This window comes from Vigna unguiculata, chromosome 3, assembly GCF_037176805.1.
Source record: "Vigna unguiculata cultivar grain cowpea cultivar isolate G323 ecotype 2 chromosome 3, ASM3717680v1, whole genome shotgun sequence".
Lineage (NCBI taxonomy): Eukaryota > Viridiplantae > Streptophyta > Magnoliopsida > Fabales > Fabaceae > Vigna > Vigna unguiculata.
Window position 1 is genome coordinate 2,800,030 of NC_140794.1, and position 18,146 is coordinate 2,818,175.

At 31.2% G+C, this 18,146-nt stretch overlaps 4 protein-coding genes across 4 annotated transcripts; 2 read left to right on the forward strand and 2 right to left on the reverse strand.

Annotated features, from left to right (window-relative positions):
* The first annotated feature begins 830 nt into the window (after positions 1–830).
* On the forward strand, positions 831–1,695 carry LOC114179645 (subtilisin-like protease SBT2.5). Its single transcript, XM_028066058.2, has 3 exons — positions 831–988; positions 1,082–1,229; positions 1,328–1,695. The coding sequence occupies exons 1-3, from the start codon at positions 912–914 to the stop codon at positions 1,388–1,390; spliced, it is 288 nt and encodes a 95-aa protein (XP_027921859.1). The 5' UTR covers positions 831–911; the 3' UTR covers positions 1,391–1,695.
* Positions 1,696–8,443: 6,748 nt separating this feature from the next.
* LOC114176119 (alpha/beta-Hydrolases superfamily protein) lies at positions 8,444–10,860 on the forward strand. The gene is made up of 6 exons (XM_028061056.2): positions 8,444–8,640; positions 8,727–8,788; positions 9,034–9,166; positions 9,542–9,614; positions 10,219–10,284; positions 10,412–10,860. The coding sequence occupies exons 1-6, from the start codon at positions 8,510–8,512 to the stop codon at positions 10,622–10,624; spliced, it is 678 nt and encodes a 225-aa protein (XP_027916857.1). The 5' UTR covers positions 8,444–8,509; the 3' UTR covers positions 10,625–10,860.
* An 825-nt stretch (positions 10,861–11,685) lies between these two features.
* LOC114176052 (uncharacterized) lies at positions 11,686–12,830 on the reverse strand. Its single transcript, XM_028060957.2, has 2 exons — positions 12,060–12,830; positions 11,686–11,895 (listed from the first exon to the last, which is right to left on the reverse strand). Exons 1-2 carry the CDS (start codon positions 12,777–12,779, stop codon positions 11,890–11,892), a joined length of 726 nt encoding a protein of 241 aa, XP_027916758.1. The 5' UTR covers positions 12,780–12,830; the 3' UTR covers positions 11,686–11,889.
* A 3,761-nt stretch (positions 12,831–16,591) lies between these two features.
* Positions 16,592–17,341, reverse strand: LOC114176438 (uncharacterized). Its single transcript, XM_028061480.2, has 2 exons — positions 16,905–17,341; positions 16,592–16,829 (listed from the first exon to the last, which is right to left on the reverse strand). Exons 1-2 carry the CDS (start codon positions 17,253–17,255, stop codon positions 16,824–16,826), a joined length of 357 nt encoding a protein of 118 aa, XP_027917281.1. The 5' UTR covers positions 17,256–17,341; the 3' UTR covers positions 16,592–16,823.
* Positions 17,342–18,146: the final 805 nt, after the last annotated feature.

The following is an 18,146-nucleotide window of genomic DNA, read 5'->3' on the forward strand; positions in this document are numbered from 1 at the left end:
TTAGCATAATTAAAAAAAATATACAACAAAATGATTGTTTTTTTATTAGGAAAAAATACATAAAAAATTTAAAATTACATTTTTGTTTGGAGAAACTATTCTGTGAGTAATATCACTTATATATAGATTCATTCACAAGGTGGCATCATCTAACTAAATTATTAATTATACTCATATTAGCCAAATGTATTTAATAATACATGAACACCACATATATATGTTGGCACAAACAATGATGATATATATCTCATGAGGAATTATTTTAATTTCCCCAGTTTGATCTAGAATCTATATGTTTTTTTTTTTTAATTCTATCAAAATTTTATTTGCAGAGAGAAAGAACAGTGTGAATGCAAATTTTATGATAGATTACTACTTTTTTTTTCTCACAATAATAAATTAGAAGAGACATTGTTTCCACGAAATGAAGAATGGTAAATAAAGCTTAGATGCTGCTGATCTGAATAAAATAAAGAGTGAAGTTCTGAGTTTTCATGCAGAAACCCGTGAGAGATTTTTTTGTTTGACTTTTACTAATGTAAAAGATTAGGACGCAAGTGTGAACGATGGTGCTTCATAGAGAAATTAAGAAGTAACTTAATCACTGTTGGGCACAGCACCCAAATCAGAATCTTTGGTTTTTCTAATACAAATCAATATATAAATTTCAATTAGTCGGTTCAAATTATAAATTCCTTTGCATAACCAACTTTTAGGTCTTACGTAAAACTGAAACGAAAACCAACGTGGGCCTCCTCGTTCTCTTTTTTTTCTCTATTATTGTCTGTGGTCGGAAAGCGAGTGAGGCTTTTGTTGTATAAATAGGTAGCTATAGTGCAGCAGAAAAACTGGCACTGCTACCATATATCTTGGAATCAAATAATCAAGGAAGGAAAAAAGAGACATTCTTAATGGGAAGCACAAAAGTGGAATCCTACTTTGTCTTCATGAGCTATGATCCTGAATACGAGAGACTTCGAACTCTTGGGTTCTCTTTTTTCACCACTTCTCATCCTTTCTTTCATCATAGTAGTAACAATATATATATAATCTCACTTCATGCTTTTGTTGTTGGTGGTAGAACAAAGAGAGGGGCACAGGAGCTTGATTTGTACCTTAGTACAAAACATGATGAGGTCTTAGCAAGTACTCTAGAGCCAGGAACCTACAACAAAACATCTTCTTTGGTCATTGTTGATGGTTTTGCAGTAGAAATTACCCAGGATCAGGTAATATAATTCCCTTCCTATGTTTTTTCTTTTTAATGTATTTCTAGCATCTAATAATGTTGGTCCTTCTGTGTTAATTTGCCAACATTTTCAAACAGGCTAATGAACTCAGATCTGCAAAAGGAGTGAGGGTTGTGGAGAAAAATGAAGAGCTGGTGTAGTGCATATATCAGTGTTTTGAGGGAAAAGAACTCCATGGTTATTGCTTCATCGAGTTCTCTACTGTCTCTTGTTCAAAGTTTCTCATTTGTGTAATTTGCAACGAAGATGAAAACTCTCTAGGCAACTTTATGTGTTAGTGGAAATTAACTGAGGTAGATTTGATTTTCGTGTGCATGTTTTCAGTCTTCGAAATAACGCAAATAGTTTGTGATTATTATCGGAAGGATAATGATATATTCACAACTAAATGCTACATGCTTCCTTAACCAATAAATATATTATCGAAATAAAAATTGTATTTTGACTCTCATTCTTTTACTTTCATTTTTTATTTTTTAATGTGACTTAGTATGGATCATTGATTCTTTCAAAAAAAAAAAATAATACGCTAAATCACACTAAATCACATCAAAAATTAAAAATGTGAATCAAAATATAAAAATCATAGTATCATTTTCTTATCAAAATACTCTATGACATTCTAGGAAAAATATGATGTATCTGACGGGAAAACTCATTTAAACACATTTAAGGTAATATGATGAATATTCTACCATATTCTATAACTAAATAATGATATTGTAATACTTATTTAAATTTACAGTGTCATGATACAAATAAGTCTCTTACCATTACAAAAAAAGCACTCGTGATATAGACACACGAGCTACAAAACCTCAAAGACCATTTTATCACATTATATCTTCTTGTACAGAAACATCTATAATGTTGATGATATATTAGATTCATATAGTATGCGTACAAAAAATAAACAGAATAGAAATTAGTTGAGTAATGTACAAATATAAAAGAACCTGTGTTTTCTTAAAGATTGAGTTGTACATAGTGTTAAATTTACTTGTACCATATAGTTATCGATTAAGGAAGCATGTAACGTGTTTCTTTATGAAGAAAAGGAAACAAATTTCCCCTTCCATCTAAGTTGTTGATGTGAGCCAAAGGAGAAAAAATTTCCTTCCATTCATCGGGTCAAAAGAAATCAAGACTTTCCATTGTCTTTTGAAAATTATTTACGGGACAAAAAAAGGTGGGTTGAGAATCAAATGTAAATCTAAATTTTAGATCGGATAAAAAAAAGAATGCTGAGCAATATATATGATGGGTTTATGTATATTTTTTACATATGGGTTATGATTTATAGTCATGGTCATTGAGAGATTGTGGTTCCATGTGATTATATAACATTAGTTTTACACATATAAGACATTTGACACCACTTTTATACTAAAACCTTAAGGCAATGTTGTTATGGGTCTTTATTCTTATATAGGGTTTAACTTTGTCATGATGGGTTGTGATTATATGACATTAGTCTTACACATATAAGGCATTTGACACCACTTTTACACCAAAATCTTAAGGCAATATTGTTATGGGTCTTTATTTTTATACATTGTTTAACTTTATCTTTTCTATCCAATGTGAAACTTTTAACTCACACTTAGACTATTTCCAACAATATAAGATAAACAATCCACAAATCAATTGTTTTATAAAATTTTAAGATGAAGATAGTGTTATTTTCTTATGTGGATTCATTTAGGACTCATCATCGGTATATTTGTTTCCTTAGTAAATCTCTTCTATGGATAGATTTGTCTCTGATTTCAAAGTCGATTAAAATTGAAACTAGGCTAATCAATCACTTTTTTTTTTAACATTGGGACTAATGTTATATAAAGTCTACTCCAGGAATGATAACTTCTGAAACGTAAAACGTGAACAACTTATTCTCCTTTATTATCTTTGATTTACTCTTCCAAACACACATTACACAAATTGGTTAACTAAACATGTTTGGAGGTAACCTGTTTTAATGACTTTAATAAGATTACAAAATATAAGTGGAGTCTCTCATGTTGAATACCACATGTGAAATTTGAATTGCTATAATTTGATTACTTTTTACGTAATAATAGATAAATTTTGGGTTAAATATGTTTTTGATCCCTTAACTTTCAATGAATTTTAAAATTAGTTCATTTTAAAATTTTGGACCAATTTAGTTTTTCATATTTCGAAATAAGTGAATTTAGTCCTTTTAATCAAATTTTGTTAAGTTTATTTGACATTTCAAGTGCGTTTGATAATAATATTTAACTTAATATTAAAGCAAAAATGTGTCAAACAGTATAAACAATTCAAATACAATCCTGAAATGCATACGAAACATTAAATAAACCTAACAAAATTTGATTAAAAGGACTAGATCAATGCATCTCGAAAGATGAATGATTAAATTGGTCAAAAGTTTCAAAATAGACTAATTCCAAAATTCACTGAAAGTTAAGGGACAAAAACATATTTAACCAAAAAAATTTCGATAAGTTTCTTACTGGAGGTTTTCTTCATCTTTTTTATATAATTTCTCTGCCACCTTCCGTGTTCATCTCTTATAACTTTAGGACACTAATTCTTTTAGTTATAACAAACAAATTATTAATTCAAGTGGTATTCACCTCGATTCTATTAAATAATTTTTGATTTTTAAATTTCTAAATTAATTAGTATAAATAAAAAAATTTGAAAACTAATCAAACATATAATTTGAAACATTAATGCAAATATATATGGAGAAGTGTATAATGGAAGGAAGAAGAAAAAGAAAAGTAGAAATGCAAGTTTGGAAGAGTGGAGTAATATTGGTAATGGTAGCTAGTTATGGTAAAGAAAGAGTACGGCCTAGTGTCATAATTTGATTCCTATTTTCACCAAAGTTCAGAACAAAGCCTGGTCAAAGGGTTATATCATTCACATGCACGCATCACAAACCATACGATTTTTATTTTTGGTCTTCTTACAAAGTCTTTTGGTCACAGGTCATTCATTCATTGTCCATCCACAACAAAAATAATCACGACTTCATTTTTTACCATTTAAAGTTAACTTTATGTCTTTACTTTTATTATGATAAAAATCTAAATATAATTAAAGTAAGAAAAAAAAAGGTAAGGCTATCAAAATATGGGTTGACTCAGGATTGAACTAAAAAATCTGGGTTGAATTCGGATTATTTTTTATGAGTTAAAAATTTTGTAGTTTAACTTGATTCATTATTCGATTAAGTTCTCTCACTTTCGAATATTTTATTTTTAATATATATATATATATATATATATATATATATATATATATTCTAATATATTAAAAATGGATTAACTTAATTTATTTTTTATAATATTAGAATTAAATTGTTCACTTAATTCTCTAAATATATTATTATAAAGATATATATAATTTTATAAACAAATAAATTAAACATTCAAATTATTTAGACATTATTAAACAATATTATAGTATTTAAAAATATCAAATTACAAATATTTATAATTATAAATAGTAAGTAATTATAGTAAAAAACTTATATAATGTTGTAAAAAAATTAATAAAATGTTGTTATTGGTGGTTACGAATTAACTCATATTTAACTCTGCTCAAACATGTTTAATTCGTAGGTTAAGTGAGTTAGATTCAATTCAATCCACATTTTAAAAAGAATGTAAAAAAAATAATAAAATATTGTTGTTGGTAAGATACAGGTCAATCCATCTTCAACTTGACTCAAACCTGGTTAACCTGAATATTAAGTGAGCTGGATTCAGTTCAACGCATATTTAAAAGAACAAAATTTTTTCAATCCATTCTGTGATAAACCGAGTTGAGTCATAAATAAGAATCTATTTTGACATCTATAGAAAAAAGTGTTAAATAAATAGAAGATAAAAATAAACAAGTTAAACGAGTTGTAAAGAAAGAAAATATATAAACACAAGATTATACATTAAACTCACTATGCATTGATAGAAGTTAGTTAGTTTAAATAAAGATAGAAAAATGAGTGTTGGTAGGGGTCCCTTACATGAATAGTGGTAGGTTAGTGAGAGAATGACCCATGTAAGGCAAGCGTAGCAGAATCTTGTATTTGTGTAGCATTTCCTGCAAGTACAGGGCACTAGGGGGACAAGGGCGTGCACCTACAACCACACTCTCACTTTATTGCGTTTCAACATTCAAATCTTTTTCAAGACCTCAAATCTTGAACTCAACATCATCCTTCTAAGTGCTAGCAAAATCAATTTCAATCCAAAAAATAATTAACTCTCCCTTTATTTTATGTTGCCCCCATGAATTCAAATGGCTCCTATTTGTAAAAGGGTGAAAAAAACAAACATTGATTTCCCTTAAAATCTAATAGGTTTTTGGAGGAGAGTCACGAGTTAGATTTGGTATCCATATAAATTTTTTTAAGATATCACTCTAAACTCAACATTCAAAATAATAAATGTATCGGTATTTTTAGTTATATATTGTTTATCTCACTTATTTTTACAAGATTGAGACTTGACTATAAAGAATACTTAAACTTTAGGATTTTTTTTATCCACGTATGTGGTTCAAACCGTCACAAGATAAAACACAAACTCTGATTGTTTGGTTTTTTAAGAGAATACATAAGATAAATTCAACACCAAATAAATGTGAATAATTCCATATAAAAAATAAAAAAACATCATTTTTCTATTCAAATCATTAAAATAATGCGTTGATGACCCTTTTACTTACTTTATATATATATATATATATATATATATATATATATATATATATATATATATATATATATATATCCTCTTGTTTATTTTTATCTCACGTAAAACTTTTAATTTACCTTAAATCATTTTTCACTTATCTTAAATCTCTTGCTTATTAACGAGAGTTTCAGAGTCTATAATATTCTTATTTAATTCTCTCCATAAAAAAATGTATACTTAAGATATTTTTTTCCTTGAGTTTTGAACGAGACTTTATAAGGCGATCAGTGGTTTTGAAAATAAGATAAATAGTTCATTGAAAAAGGTATAGAAAAGTGTAAAGCGACCACAAGTTGCTTAAATCTAATTTGTCTTCAATTTTATGTATCATTAACGAATTAGTTTTAGTGGTATATGTTTAGAGCTTTTAGCAATAGATGGGCCAAAAATGAAATTTACTAAAATGAGGGTGAAACAAAATATAATAAAATATTTACTCCGTCCTTTGAATGTTGTGATGATGAAATAAAATATATATATTTTTTTATTTCATTGTCGTCGTATTTCTATGTTACCTATGTTCTAAAAATTCTAAATTATTTACCTCTTGTTCAGAAATTACAGAAAAAAAGAAGCTGAAAAGGCATTGTACAAACATGTGGTAGGCTGGGTGAGAGAAAACAAGCACCAAGAACTCAAGAAATTAAAAAGGGAAAAGAGAGTAATCTTGGTGAGAGAAAATATCGTAGCACAGCAAAAGGCTTTCGAAAAAAAAGTTAAGGTGATGAAAATATTTATTCACTTCAATTTTTAAATTAAATATTAAATATGTTTTTAGTTAATAAAGTTGAATAACAATTAAAATTAAAATTAAAAAATAAATTTTAAGTTTAATTGAACTTACTAATTTGTAAAATGATATATATATATATATATATATATATATATTCTAAATTGATTCTATTAATTTACGTAGGACTTCTAACTTAACATGTCAAATCGGTTCAAACAACTTAAACAATATTTTAAAATACGTTTCACACGTTAAATAATTAATATAACTTTGAGTTACATGATTATATTTATTTATAAAATTTGAGAAGTTTAAAACAAAGTTGAATCTCAATTTGATATCTATTTTTAATCCTTTAAATTACTTTAAATTATGTAAAACTTGTACACATACTAAAACACAAGCCAATTCTGACTTTTGTTGTGGGAGAAGTTCCATGCAAGAACATGAATGAAGAAAGATGAAAAAAAAATCAAAGATGGTATCTGTTTTTGTGTGTTGAATAATGTCTGTTTACAGAAAAAGGTGAGCATGAAAACAGAGGAAAGAACTTGGGTATGAATGTGTGAAGTTGAGAAACAAGTTGAGTAAATAGCAACAAGAAGAAAGGTGATAGATAGATAAGTCCTTAACTTGTGATACACATGCATAAGGAGTAGCTTACTTACTCCTCCCCCAGGGGCCTCTGTTTGGACCCAAATGGTTACAACACATTTGGATGATTCAAAGGAGAAGCCCTTGAGGGAGAGTCAACAAACAACCCCTTCATTCTCTTCTTATTTCCTTCAAGGCTTCTCAGAAACCCCTTTTATAATGCAAAAAACAGAAGCTGTGAAAGAATGTTGTGGTTGACTTTTATTATGTGGGACCTCCATATCTTAGCACTTAAAAGTTTTTGTGTGAAGATAAGAACAAGAAAGAAAGAAGACACTGATTAAACCATGCATGAGAATAATGAATAAGATAGGATTGGCCTTAGAAACGAAGAAGGGTAGAAACACAGAATATATCAGCTTGCAATGCATTCCTCAAAAGCATCTTATAATACAATTCATCTTTGACATTCCAACCTGTCTTGTCTCCATTTTCCTGTTTCCAAACTCCTCTTTCACGTCTAATTTTTTTGCACTTTGGCTAATCTTTAAATTACAAGGACATCAATCAATTATTCATTCATTTAGTACAAAAAATCAGCATTAACCAATCGATTCGATTTCTAACATCATAAAATTATATAATTTCAGACTCCGAATATCACACCCATGATTGTTTCAAAACCAGATATTCTTATAACAAAAAATTCCGAAATTAATCGTTAAAATATGAATGAAGTGCCATAAAGTGTAAGTTCTCTATCTGCAAATGTTGCTATATTGAAATAATGAGAAATTAAACCCCAACCTACACTTAAAGGCGTAAATTACTATTCTCTTATGATTAACTTTCTTCTTGAATTTGATAACTTCTAATCTTTTGCTTATATATAAATTGATTTACTCATAACAAAATTAGTATCATTGAAGTTGGAAATTCAACCGATAAATATTTTCTAAAGTTATAAATAAAATAGTTAAATAAAACTATTTAGCATTTTTTTTTGTTATATTTAAAAAAAAAAAAGATAAAGCTTTCCAAAACACGGAAGTACAGTGCAATCTACATTTGGCGGGAAAATTAGTATTTAATAGTGTAGACAGTTAAATTTCGCGGGGTTAGGGTTGCAAGACACAAGTGGTTTCTGATTCACTGGTGGATTTCTCTGTTACCAAGGCATGGATTTGTCACGACCTGCAAAACGCCATCGTCAGAACAAAGACGGTGAGAGTGAAGCACTGACGTTGTCGCCGGTGGTTATCTTCGCTCACGGTGCTGGTACTCCTTCGTCTTCTGATTGGATGCAAAGGTTACTCTATTAATAAAATTGAAAAAAGGGTTAAATCTTATTCTAAGTGTTATTATTAAAGATGCATCTCCATTTTTTTTTTATAGATGGAAGAATATGTTAAAAGAGGCACTGCAAGCTGTTGATGTTGTCACTTTTGACTATCCTTGTGAGTTTGTTTCTTCTGTATTGCATTATTTTTACTGCCATTAAAACACGCTTAAACCTAAAGCAAAAATTTACTAGTACAAATTATCACTGCTCATAACGTTATTGACTCTGTTTTTTTTTTTTTTTCTAATTTGTTTTTGTATATAAATTTGTGACCTGTGAGTGATCTCTAGTGGAGTGAACCTCCTAATGATTGTGTTGTGTGAACTCTGAAGTGACTTTAATGTGTTTGTCACTCGCTAGACATGTCTGGAAAAAAGAGGGCTCCTCCTAAGGCTGAAAAACTTGTGGAGTTTCACTCAAACATTGTCAAGGAAACCGCAACTAAGTACCCTGGTCATCCCGTGGTACTTGCAGGCAAATCAATGGGTTCAAGGTAGGTTCTACTATATCTTTTATTGAAATGTACATGTTGGAATTGTCGGTTAGAGGAATTGAGGAACACGTAATGAAGACTTTAATAATATTTTCTGAGTGTTGTGATCTGCTACAATGTGACGATGTTGTTCATAAGATCTGGCACTTAGCCTCACCAAATAATAACTAAACAGTGATGCATACATGATATATTAGGAAATATGGGAACTAGAAAAACGAAGAAATCGTAAGAGATCAACTAAAAAATACATTAAAAATATTCTGAGATATCTTTCAGATGTTGGACATATATTTTTGCCTGAGGATGTCCCATTATGATGATTGGTGTCAAGTTATTTGCGATTTGATGGATCTTGCAATTTTTTGATTGTAGAGTTGGTTGCATGGTGGCAAGCATGGAAGACATTAATGTTTCTGCTGTAGTATGCTTGGGCTACCCATTAAAGGTTTGATGTTCCTTTTTAGACTTCATGCCAATCTTTTTCACTACAGTATAAACTGATTGCGTATGGTTTTTTTCTCCTTTTGCCTTGGGGGTAGTAAGAGTACAGAATAAGGTTTCCAACTATTTGTCTATCTTAGGGTATTCTCCTTGCTTCATTTTATATTTTCTACATAATCCAAAATCCACTTATTCCTTTTTGTTGTCATGAATCTGTACTGTTGTGAATATGCCCCGTTCATAAGGCATTTTTCTTACTATGTCATTTTGGTCTTACGCTAACCATCTTAAATAAAATTGATCAATTTAGTTGATGAAATTGTCCTCCATGGAGCATGTGATGTAGAACTCTGAATCCAATAACCTTTACTATGCTATTCCTTTGAATATTTTCCTTTTCTTTCCTTTCTGGCATGCTGTATCCATTTGCACTTTTCATACTCAGTTTTCTATTTGAGCAATTGTTGGTATGCCACATTTGTGACATTATAGCTGGTGTGTTGGTTTTCTGTGGGTGTTTTGGTAAAACAGTGAGACCATTAGAACTAAAGTACAGATTTAAAATATCATAACTAAGAATCACATTAGTTTAGTTGCCAATATTGCAGGGAATCAATGGTGCAGTTAGAGATGAAACATTGTTACAGCTAACAATTCCTACAATGTTTGTACAGGTAGTTTTTTCTTTTCTAGTTTGTCATTAACCATTGTTGTATGGTATAATCTGTTCGGTGCACAGAAATTGTTTATGTTATCCTAATTAACCTTGTGTGTGCGTTTATAATTATGTGTCTTGTGCAGGGCAGCAAGGATGGTCTCTGTCCACTTGAGAAGTTAGAAGCCACTCGGAAGAAAATGAAAGCACCCAACGACCTGCATGTCATCGATGGTGGTGACCACTCTTTCAAAATTGGTAAGAAGCACCTGCAAGCAAGCAATTCCTCCCAAGATGAAGCTGAAGAGGCTGCTGTGCAGGCCATTGCTGCTTTCATTTCTAGGTCTCTTGAAGGATGAAGAACGCCCCTACATTTGCTACTTTTTGAGGATATCAAGGTTGTATATACGGATTGTTGTATTTTTCATGGTAGTAATATAGGTCTTGTTCTTGTGGGTGGGCGGTAACTATATTTTGGGGAATTTGGCCTTTTTCTTTTTCACTTAGCAGAATACATATATCAATTCATGGCTGTTGGAATTGATTAACCTATTATGACTGTTAGTTTAACTAAATGCAGCTTTATTTATATGTATACTATTGCGTGTTTGGATAGGCCTTTTCATCTTGGAAAATCACGTTTATTGCCATGACTGTTCTTTGGAAGTGTGTTTGGTATCCCATCGTGGTGTGCATTAAATGCAATATTGGCGTCAAAATTAGTTTTAAGAAGCGGAAACTCTATCTTTTATGGACGAGCATCAATTTTTACCCAATGAAATATAGAACATGCACTTGGAGTAATTCCATGGTGGGAATCATAAGAACTGATTGACTCCAATGAAACACGATTTTGTTAAAAACTAGATGCTTGAGTATTGTTGGGTAGATTTTATTTTTGCCTCAACCTTGGTTTGACAGTTAACTAGAAGTGATTAAAAGTAGTTTTTGCATTCGGATGAAAACTGTAAACTAAATTTTATAACAAGCTTGTTCTCATGATGAAAAATTTTAAACGTAAATCACTTCACTTGAAAATCGGTTTCATTCAAAATTGATTTTGCAAATGTTCATCCAAACCATGTGGGGTTGGTTTGCGTGAAAATTTTTAAACCATTGTTCTGTTGTCTAACAGATGTTTTTACAATGAAGAAGAAAGTTCCGGCTGATCATTGCGGAATTGACAAAAATATCAAAGATATTAGTAGTACGCCAGTATTTAAGATTATACCTATAAGCATTCATGGTATGAAAATCACTTGCAACATAAATTTTTTGAACATAAACTAGTTCACTTAAATAGGCTCTTAACTAAAAGAAAATTTGCAAAATTAATTCTGCTCACAATTTTACAAACAATAATCCAAATACGTACTAGGTAACGAAGGTACTGTTCGGTCCTGTGCTGGACATACCAGTATTAACTTATTAACTTCAACGTATATTATTTATCATTTATCACAAGATACACACAACCAAGTGACCTTGGAATTTATTTCTCCCAACTATTTGGGGCGTGAACAGTATCATCAAACACAAACACACTTATTATCTGTAAAGATGTTATTTCCTTTCGTTGAACAAGCTTTGTTTAGTTGCGTCCTGTTTGCAGCTTCTCGTTTCATCATTTCTGCAGGCGCAATAAAAAACAGAGAAGTCAGAGTCATCGATGAAATAAAAAAAAACTTGCTCTAACCAACGTATATACATTCAATGTAAAACATTTTCATTTCCATGTGATGATTTTTTAGGATAAACTTGAGTACTCATGTGTATTTAAGTGCACATAGTCACCTTCGTCTTTGGGCACTTGTTACACTTCTCATCATCACTTTCACTGTCACTGCTGCTGCTGCTACCGCTGTTTTTGCCTCCTTCAGTGTTGTTATAGCGAGACATGCCATTCTTAATCCTCCGGAACAAGTTCATATCCTTCTTGTTGTTGCTGAGCTCTCCATTCTTCTTGGCAGGAGCCCCAAAACATGTAGTGGTACCATAAGGATAAAAGTCCTCGTCGGTATGGGTGATTTGTGCTTGAACCATGGTCACCGTGATCTGGGTTTTGGAGACCCCATGTTTTTTGTCTTGTTGAATCTGGGTCTGGCCATAGTGGTGAGTCTCTGTTTTGGTGCCATTGTGGCCTTGCGACTCAACCTGAGTTTGGCTGTAGCATTGAAGTTGATTTTGGTTGCTTCCATGACGACCATGGTGCCCTTTGAAAGCCTTGCTTGTTATCTCAGATAACTTCTGCCCAAACGAGCTGTGTTGGCTTTTGGGTTGGCAAACTTCAATTGCAGTGTTATTGGGTTTGGGTTGGCAAGCTTCACCTGCAACAACATTATTGGTTTTGAGGGGGCATTTTTGTTGGTTAACTTCACTTGCAGTGTTATTGGATTTGTGTGGACATTTTTGTTGGCTAACTCCAGTAGTTGCAGTGTTATTTTGTTTGTGTGGACATTTTGGTTGGGTAGCTTCAACTGTGGCATTGGGTTTCACACACTGAGCAGAGGCCATTGCAATGGTTGGAGTTGCTCAGATGTGATTTGTTTGTTTTGTTTTGTTGCATGGTGGCGTATATAAGGACCTTATACTCCATAGTGGAGAAATAAAATAACAATTCATTTGTGCTTTCTTGAAATATGGTCTGAAAGTAATGTAGGGTTATCATTTTATGATGAAACAGAAATGGAACTTATTCTCTGCGTCCTTCCACAACATATCATAAAATAAACTAAGTGAAAGAACCTAATTTCATGGCATTGGCAGCACCACAGATCTCACTGCCATGTTGATTAAGTTCCCACTCAATGTGTGGACCAAGAATTCTAGAAAAGAAAAGCAAATGTGGCATTTTCGGTTTTGGCGAACAACTCATATAGCATATAGCAAGAGTAGTTTATAAAGGCATTTATAAGTTTCCTTCAAATGTATAAGTTAAAGATGATTCCATAAGTTTTTTGTATGGATTGTCAGAATCAAATCTTAATTAATGCCTCCTCAAGGTCTCAACACCAAATTTTGTCTGAATAATAAAAATACAATAAAAAAATTAATATAATATAATTAAGATGAACGAATGAGAGAACGTTAAACAAATATATACAAAAAGAGAAAAATTTAGATTAGGGAAATTTGAAAATACAAAAATATAAAATTATTGACAAAAATATTAATTTGAGGAAAATAAAGTATATACATTTTTAAATAAAAAGATTTTCTTTAATTTCACAAAATTCTAAAAGTGTTTTATTATGGGGAGTGTAGGAAGATATTATAGGGAGCGTAGTGAATAGGGCTTATGGTATTCGGTTTTTCTGGAGCTCCAACCTTTTTTAAAAATTTCTAAATAACTCTTGATTTTTTATTAGGTAAAAACTAAATTTTCTTTCTCTCTTTTTATTTATCCATCCACCGGTACTTATCCTCTCACATTTTACTTTTTTTAATTTTTTTATATAATATATTAAGAAAAATTAAATAAAAGAATTAAACAATTAAATAATTAAAATAATATATATATATATATATATTATTTTTTAATTATTTTATTTCTGTATTATTGAATTTTGTTATTTTTAAATTTTATTTATTTTTTAAAATACACTAGATAAAAATAAAATTAAAAAAAAATAATATATATATATATATATATATATATATATATATATTTTTTTTTTTGAAAGTCGATAATCATGTTAATCGGATTTTGAAATTCATTAATCATCTTCTATGAAGTATCAATATTTCAATTTGAGTCAAGTATCCGTGTCACTGCATATCTATATCTGTTATTTTAGGATACTTTATTGATACTTATTAATGAAGTATCTAGTCAAAAAAATATTATTATTTTTACGAAGACAATAATTTATAATTTTTATGTTGACAACTTTGATACATATAATTTTAATTTGGATTCAGAGGATAACAATCATATATTTATTATCATGTTCTTAAGAATCAATAAACACTTTTCAATAGATATATATCAAATATCGTATCCTACTATTCTCAAAATAAATATATCGACGTATCGAATATATGTCATATTTTATACACGTTTCGTATTTATATATCATAGATTATTTTAATCAGATTTCAAAATTCAGTAATTTTTTAACCGAATTTTGAAATTCTATAATTTCCGTAATTTGTATTTCAAAATCTAATATTTACTTAAATCGGATTTCGTAATTCCGTATTTCTGTAGACATATTTTCTTCTCTAAACTTTGAGAAAAGTGTGAGAGGGGTGAGTATTGATGGGTGAATAAATATAAGAAGAGAGATTTAAAAAAAATTGAAAAAAATAGGGGTGGCCAAGAAAATTTGGAGGACCAAGAAACCCCGGTTTCAGTTGCAAAGCCCAACCCAGAAGAAAAAGAAGAAAAGGTTTTATAACATACAAATAAACTTAGGGCAGAAGGAAGAGAGAGCATCCCCGTCGGAGAGTGTGAAGAATGGAGAGCATTCTGGCCAAGTATCGAGAAGAGGCAAGCAGAATTTATTGGGAAACTGTCCTACCGAGAATCACTCACACTCAAACTCCAACAACAAACCCATTGGTAGAAAGGTTCCAAAATATGCAAATAACAACAGTGTTACCTGAAGAACCAGCAAGAAGAGTACCTCAATTCATAGGGGCAACTGGGATAAACGACTTCCAAGACGACCACTTCGCCACAAGGGCTGCAATGCGCTTCCATCAACTTGATCCCTCAGAAATATGCAGATTAGGAGAAACTCTCTTTCTGAACCTTGCTGCAGGTATTTCTAAATATGACATCGGTCTAATTTTTATGTTGGCCTTTCAGTTACAAGCACCTGGTACCGGACAAACACAAAGGTTGTTCCCGCCCATAGATGTCATCCCCAACCCTAATGACACCGAGTACCATTGACTAGACAAAACACCGATGATAAAACGTGCGGGACATGTAACTGCAATAATGGAGAGTGGTAGTGTGTATGAAAATGCCAGAGCCTATTCATACATGGCGTGCTCTCTTTTGAAGCTCTTCACTCGGTCTGTTCAGAATTATTCCAACTCCCTCAATCACACAAGGGCAAGTTATCGGAAGTTTTACGGCACTGACTTTCCTATTCATCAAATTGTAATCCCAGCCAAAGCAGCAGAGGCCATCCATTTTTAGTTTTCTACATCTGAATTCTTCAAGTTCACTCTATACAGATTTCTTTACAACGCTAACACAAGCGAAAGAGTAAGCCCAGTGCAGAGCTTTCTTTACGACAAACACTTGGCATACACTGGTATGCATTCTGTTCCTTTTGCGTTTACGATCTGTGAGACCTTCCGATGTACTCCTTTCCGATTACTCTCAACAGTGTATGCAACGAGATTTGAACAAGAGATAGAAGCTCTGCACTGCATCTTCGACATGGTAGACCGAGCAGATGATAAGTATAAGAGACAGATGTGGAAGTATGCACGAATCTTCGGCACTAGTTTTTTCTCTGCTTTGCAAACAAAAAAATGTCCCAAGTTTGCATTTATCTTAGCATCCATACTGAAGCGAGAAAATCCTGCAGCCAACTCCCATATCTTAGAGATTAAACAGTTTGAAGAAATCCCTGTTGAGGGTAGACAAAAAATAGAGGATGGGTGTAAGGTCCTGGTACAAGTTCTCAGGAAGGAGGCCACTTCTTCTGTCTCTAAATAAGTTTTATGTTTCTGTCTCTATTAGTTACAGTTTCAGAGGAGACTTTATTAGTTAATTCCGGTTGGATGTTACTTTTAAATATTTGGTTTTCCCTTTCCTTATATTTTCGTAATGCATATTTTGTCTTTATGTCATTTGTGTTGGTTTTCATGATGGCCTCTGATTATATTGTTGAATTATTAAATCCTAAGGTAGAAAACAACTGTCAAACAGAGAATTTTTGTGGCTATAATGCACTTGTGAAATTTCCTATTTATAGGGAAAAAAGTGTTTAAACATATTAAAAAAATACTAAAGAACATTTTTATCTTTTCGTATTGTTTTTAATATATGTGGAATATAAGTTTTCATATTAATAAAAATAGTTGTGAGATTTGTAATTGTCTTTTGCTCATTTATACTTTTGTGTTAGTCCTGTTCTTCGTAACTTCAGTTCATAACATATAATCTGTCTTTTCTGTGAATGTTTGAACAACTTAAGGTTGGATAGCTACTTTCTTTTAAAGTATTTTGTCATTAAAAATGTTATTTTTGTATATGTAAAAAACAAAATTAAAGATAAAATAGTAGATATATAGAGTGTGTGTAAAGATGATTGAGTGTTAAAATAATATTACCCTATTCAATTAGACATAGAAACAAAGAATTTAACACCAAACAGTTTTATTCATATAGGAGGGTCGATCTTACATCATACACTACATGCAATTATTTTGAACATGTCTCAATCTCAGACTTGCACCATAGCCAAAGTACACAGCTTTATTTCCATCAAATACATTATTGATCTTTATTTTTAAGTATCTTTTATTTAGCTTCATCTTCTCTGCTAGCTTTCTTCAATGATCACACACATTGACCCTCTGTGATACTCAACTTCAGTCCTGCATGTATCAGAAATCAAGTTAACTGAGTGCATCACAATATATATATATATGCATTGTGTAAACGTTACTTGCCTTCCGCTTGCGGCAGTTTTCATTGTCACTCTCACTGTCACTGCTACTACTGCTGCTACCATCGTGTTCTGAGAGACGATCCTTGATATTCTGCACCAGACCTTTCTTGTGCCCCCTCTTATTGTTGGTCTGTGTTTTGGTGCAACTGCATTGTGTTTCAGTTTTGGTGGTTGAGTGGCCTGAATGGGAAAGCACTTTGGTTTGGGAGGTGCATTGGGTGGTGTGTGTGACCTCATTGGAGTGGCTATGGTGTCCTTTGAAGAAACCAGAAACCTTCTGACCAAACGAGGTGTGCTGGTTTTTCTGTTGGCAGGTTTGTTCGCAGGTTTTGTGGCACTGTGCGGAGGCCATTGATGGAAAAGTGTGGTGTTTCTTAGGAACTTGTTTGGTTTGTTTGTTTGTTTGTGATGCTTTGCAAGGTTTGAGAGTGAGTAGGTGTTATATAGAGGAAGACATGCATTGATTTTTGTTCAACCGTGCCTTCAATTTAGAGATAGATCGATACTGTTCCATCTATGAACAAACATGGAATCTGCTTTTTCTCGGTGGGGCTAAGAATACTGCAATTTTTTGTATCATATTCTATCATTTTATCACCTTTTTTTGGCATTTTTCTCCACCGAATATGTACCAAATTAATTTCGATCAGAGGATCAAGAAAATAGAGCAGAGCCATGGCATCTAATATATATTATTTAAATTGTACTCACTCTGTTTTCTTTTTCTTTTTATTATCTTTCATCCTCTTGATTTGTATAAGAAAATTAATATATATATATATATATATATATATATATATATATTTTTTTTTTTTTTTCTGTTAGTATATATGAATTTCACTCGAGTTTCTCAATGGTTTTTGTCAAAAAAAGTTATTAATTATTTTAGTATATTTTTTTCATCTAAGTATTCGAAATCAATTTCATTCGCATGAAGGACAGGTTACTATAAAATTCTCTTGATTATTAAATCAGATGAATTCAGATTAATATAAGGTAAAGAAAAAACTTAAAGGCATGGGCAATGAAGATGATTGATTCTCATTTGGTCAATATAATTTGTCATGTATATGCATTTTCATTACTTAAATACACAAGTTGTAAATATACCATGTCTAACGTATATAATCGCTTTTAGAAAAATTCTCTTTAATACTTTTTTTATTTTTTTAACTTTTTGTATTTGTGTGTATCTCAGAAATACTTTTCAAAAATCACGAAAAATGTTGTTAAAAGACATTTT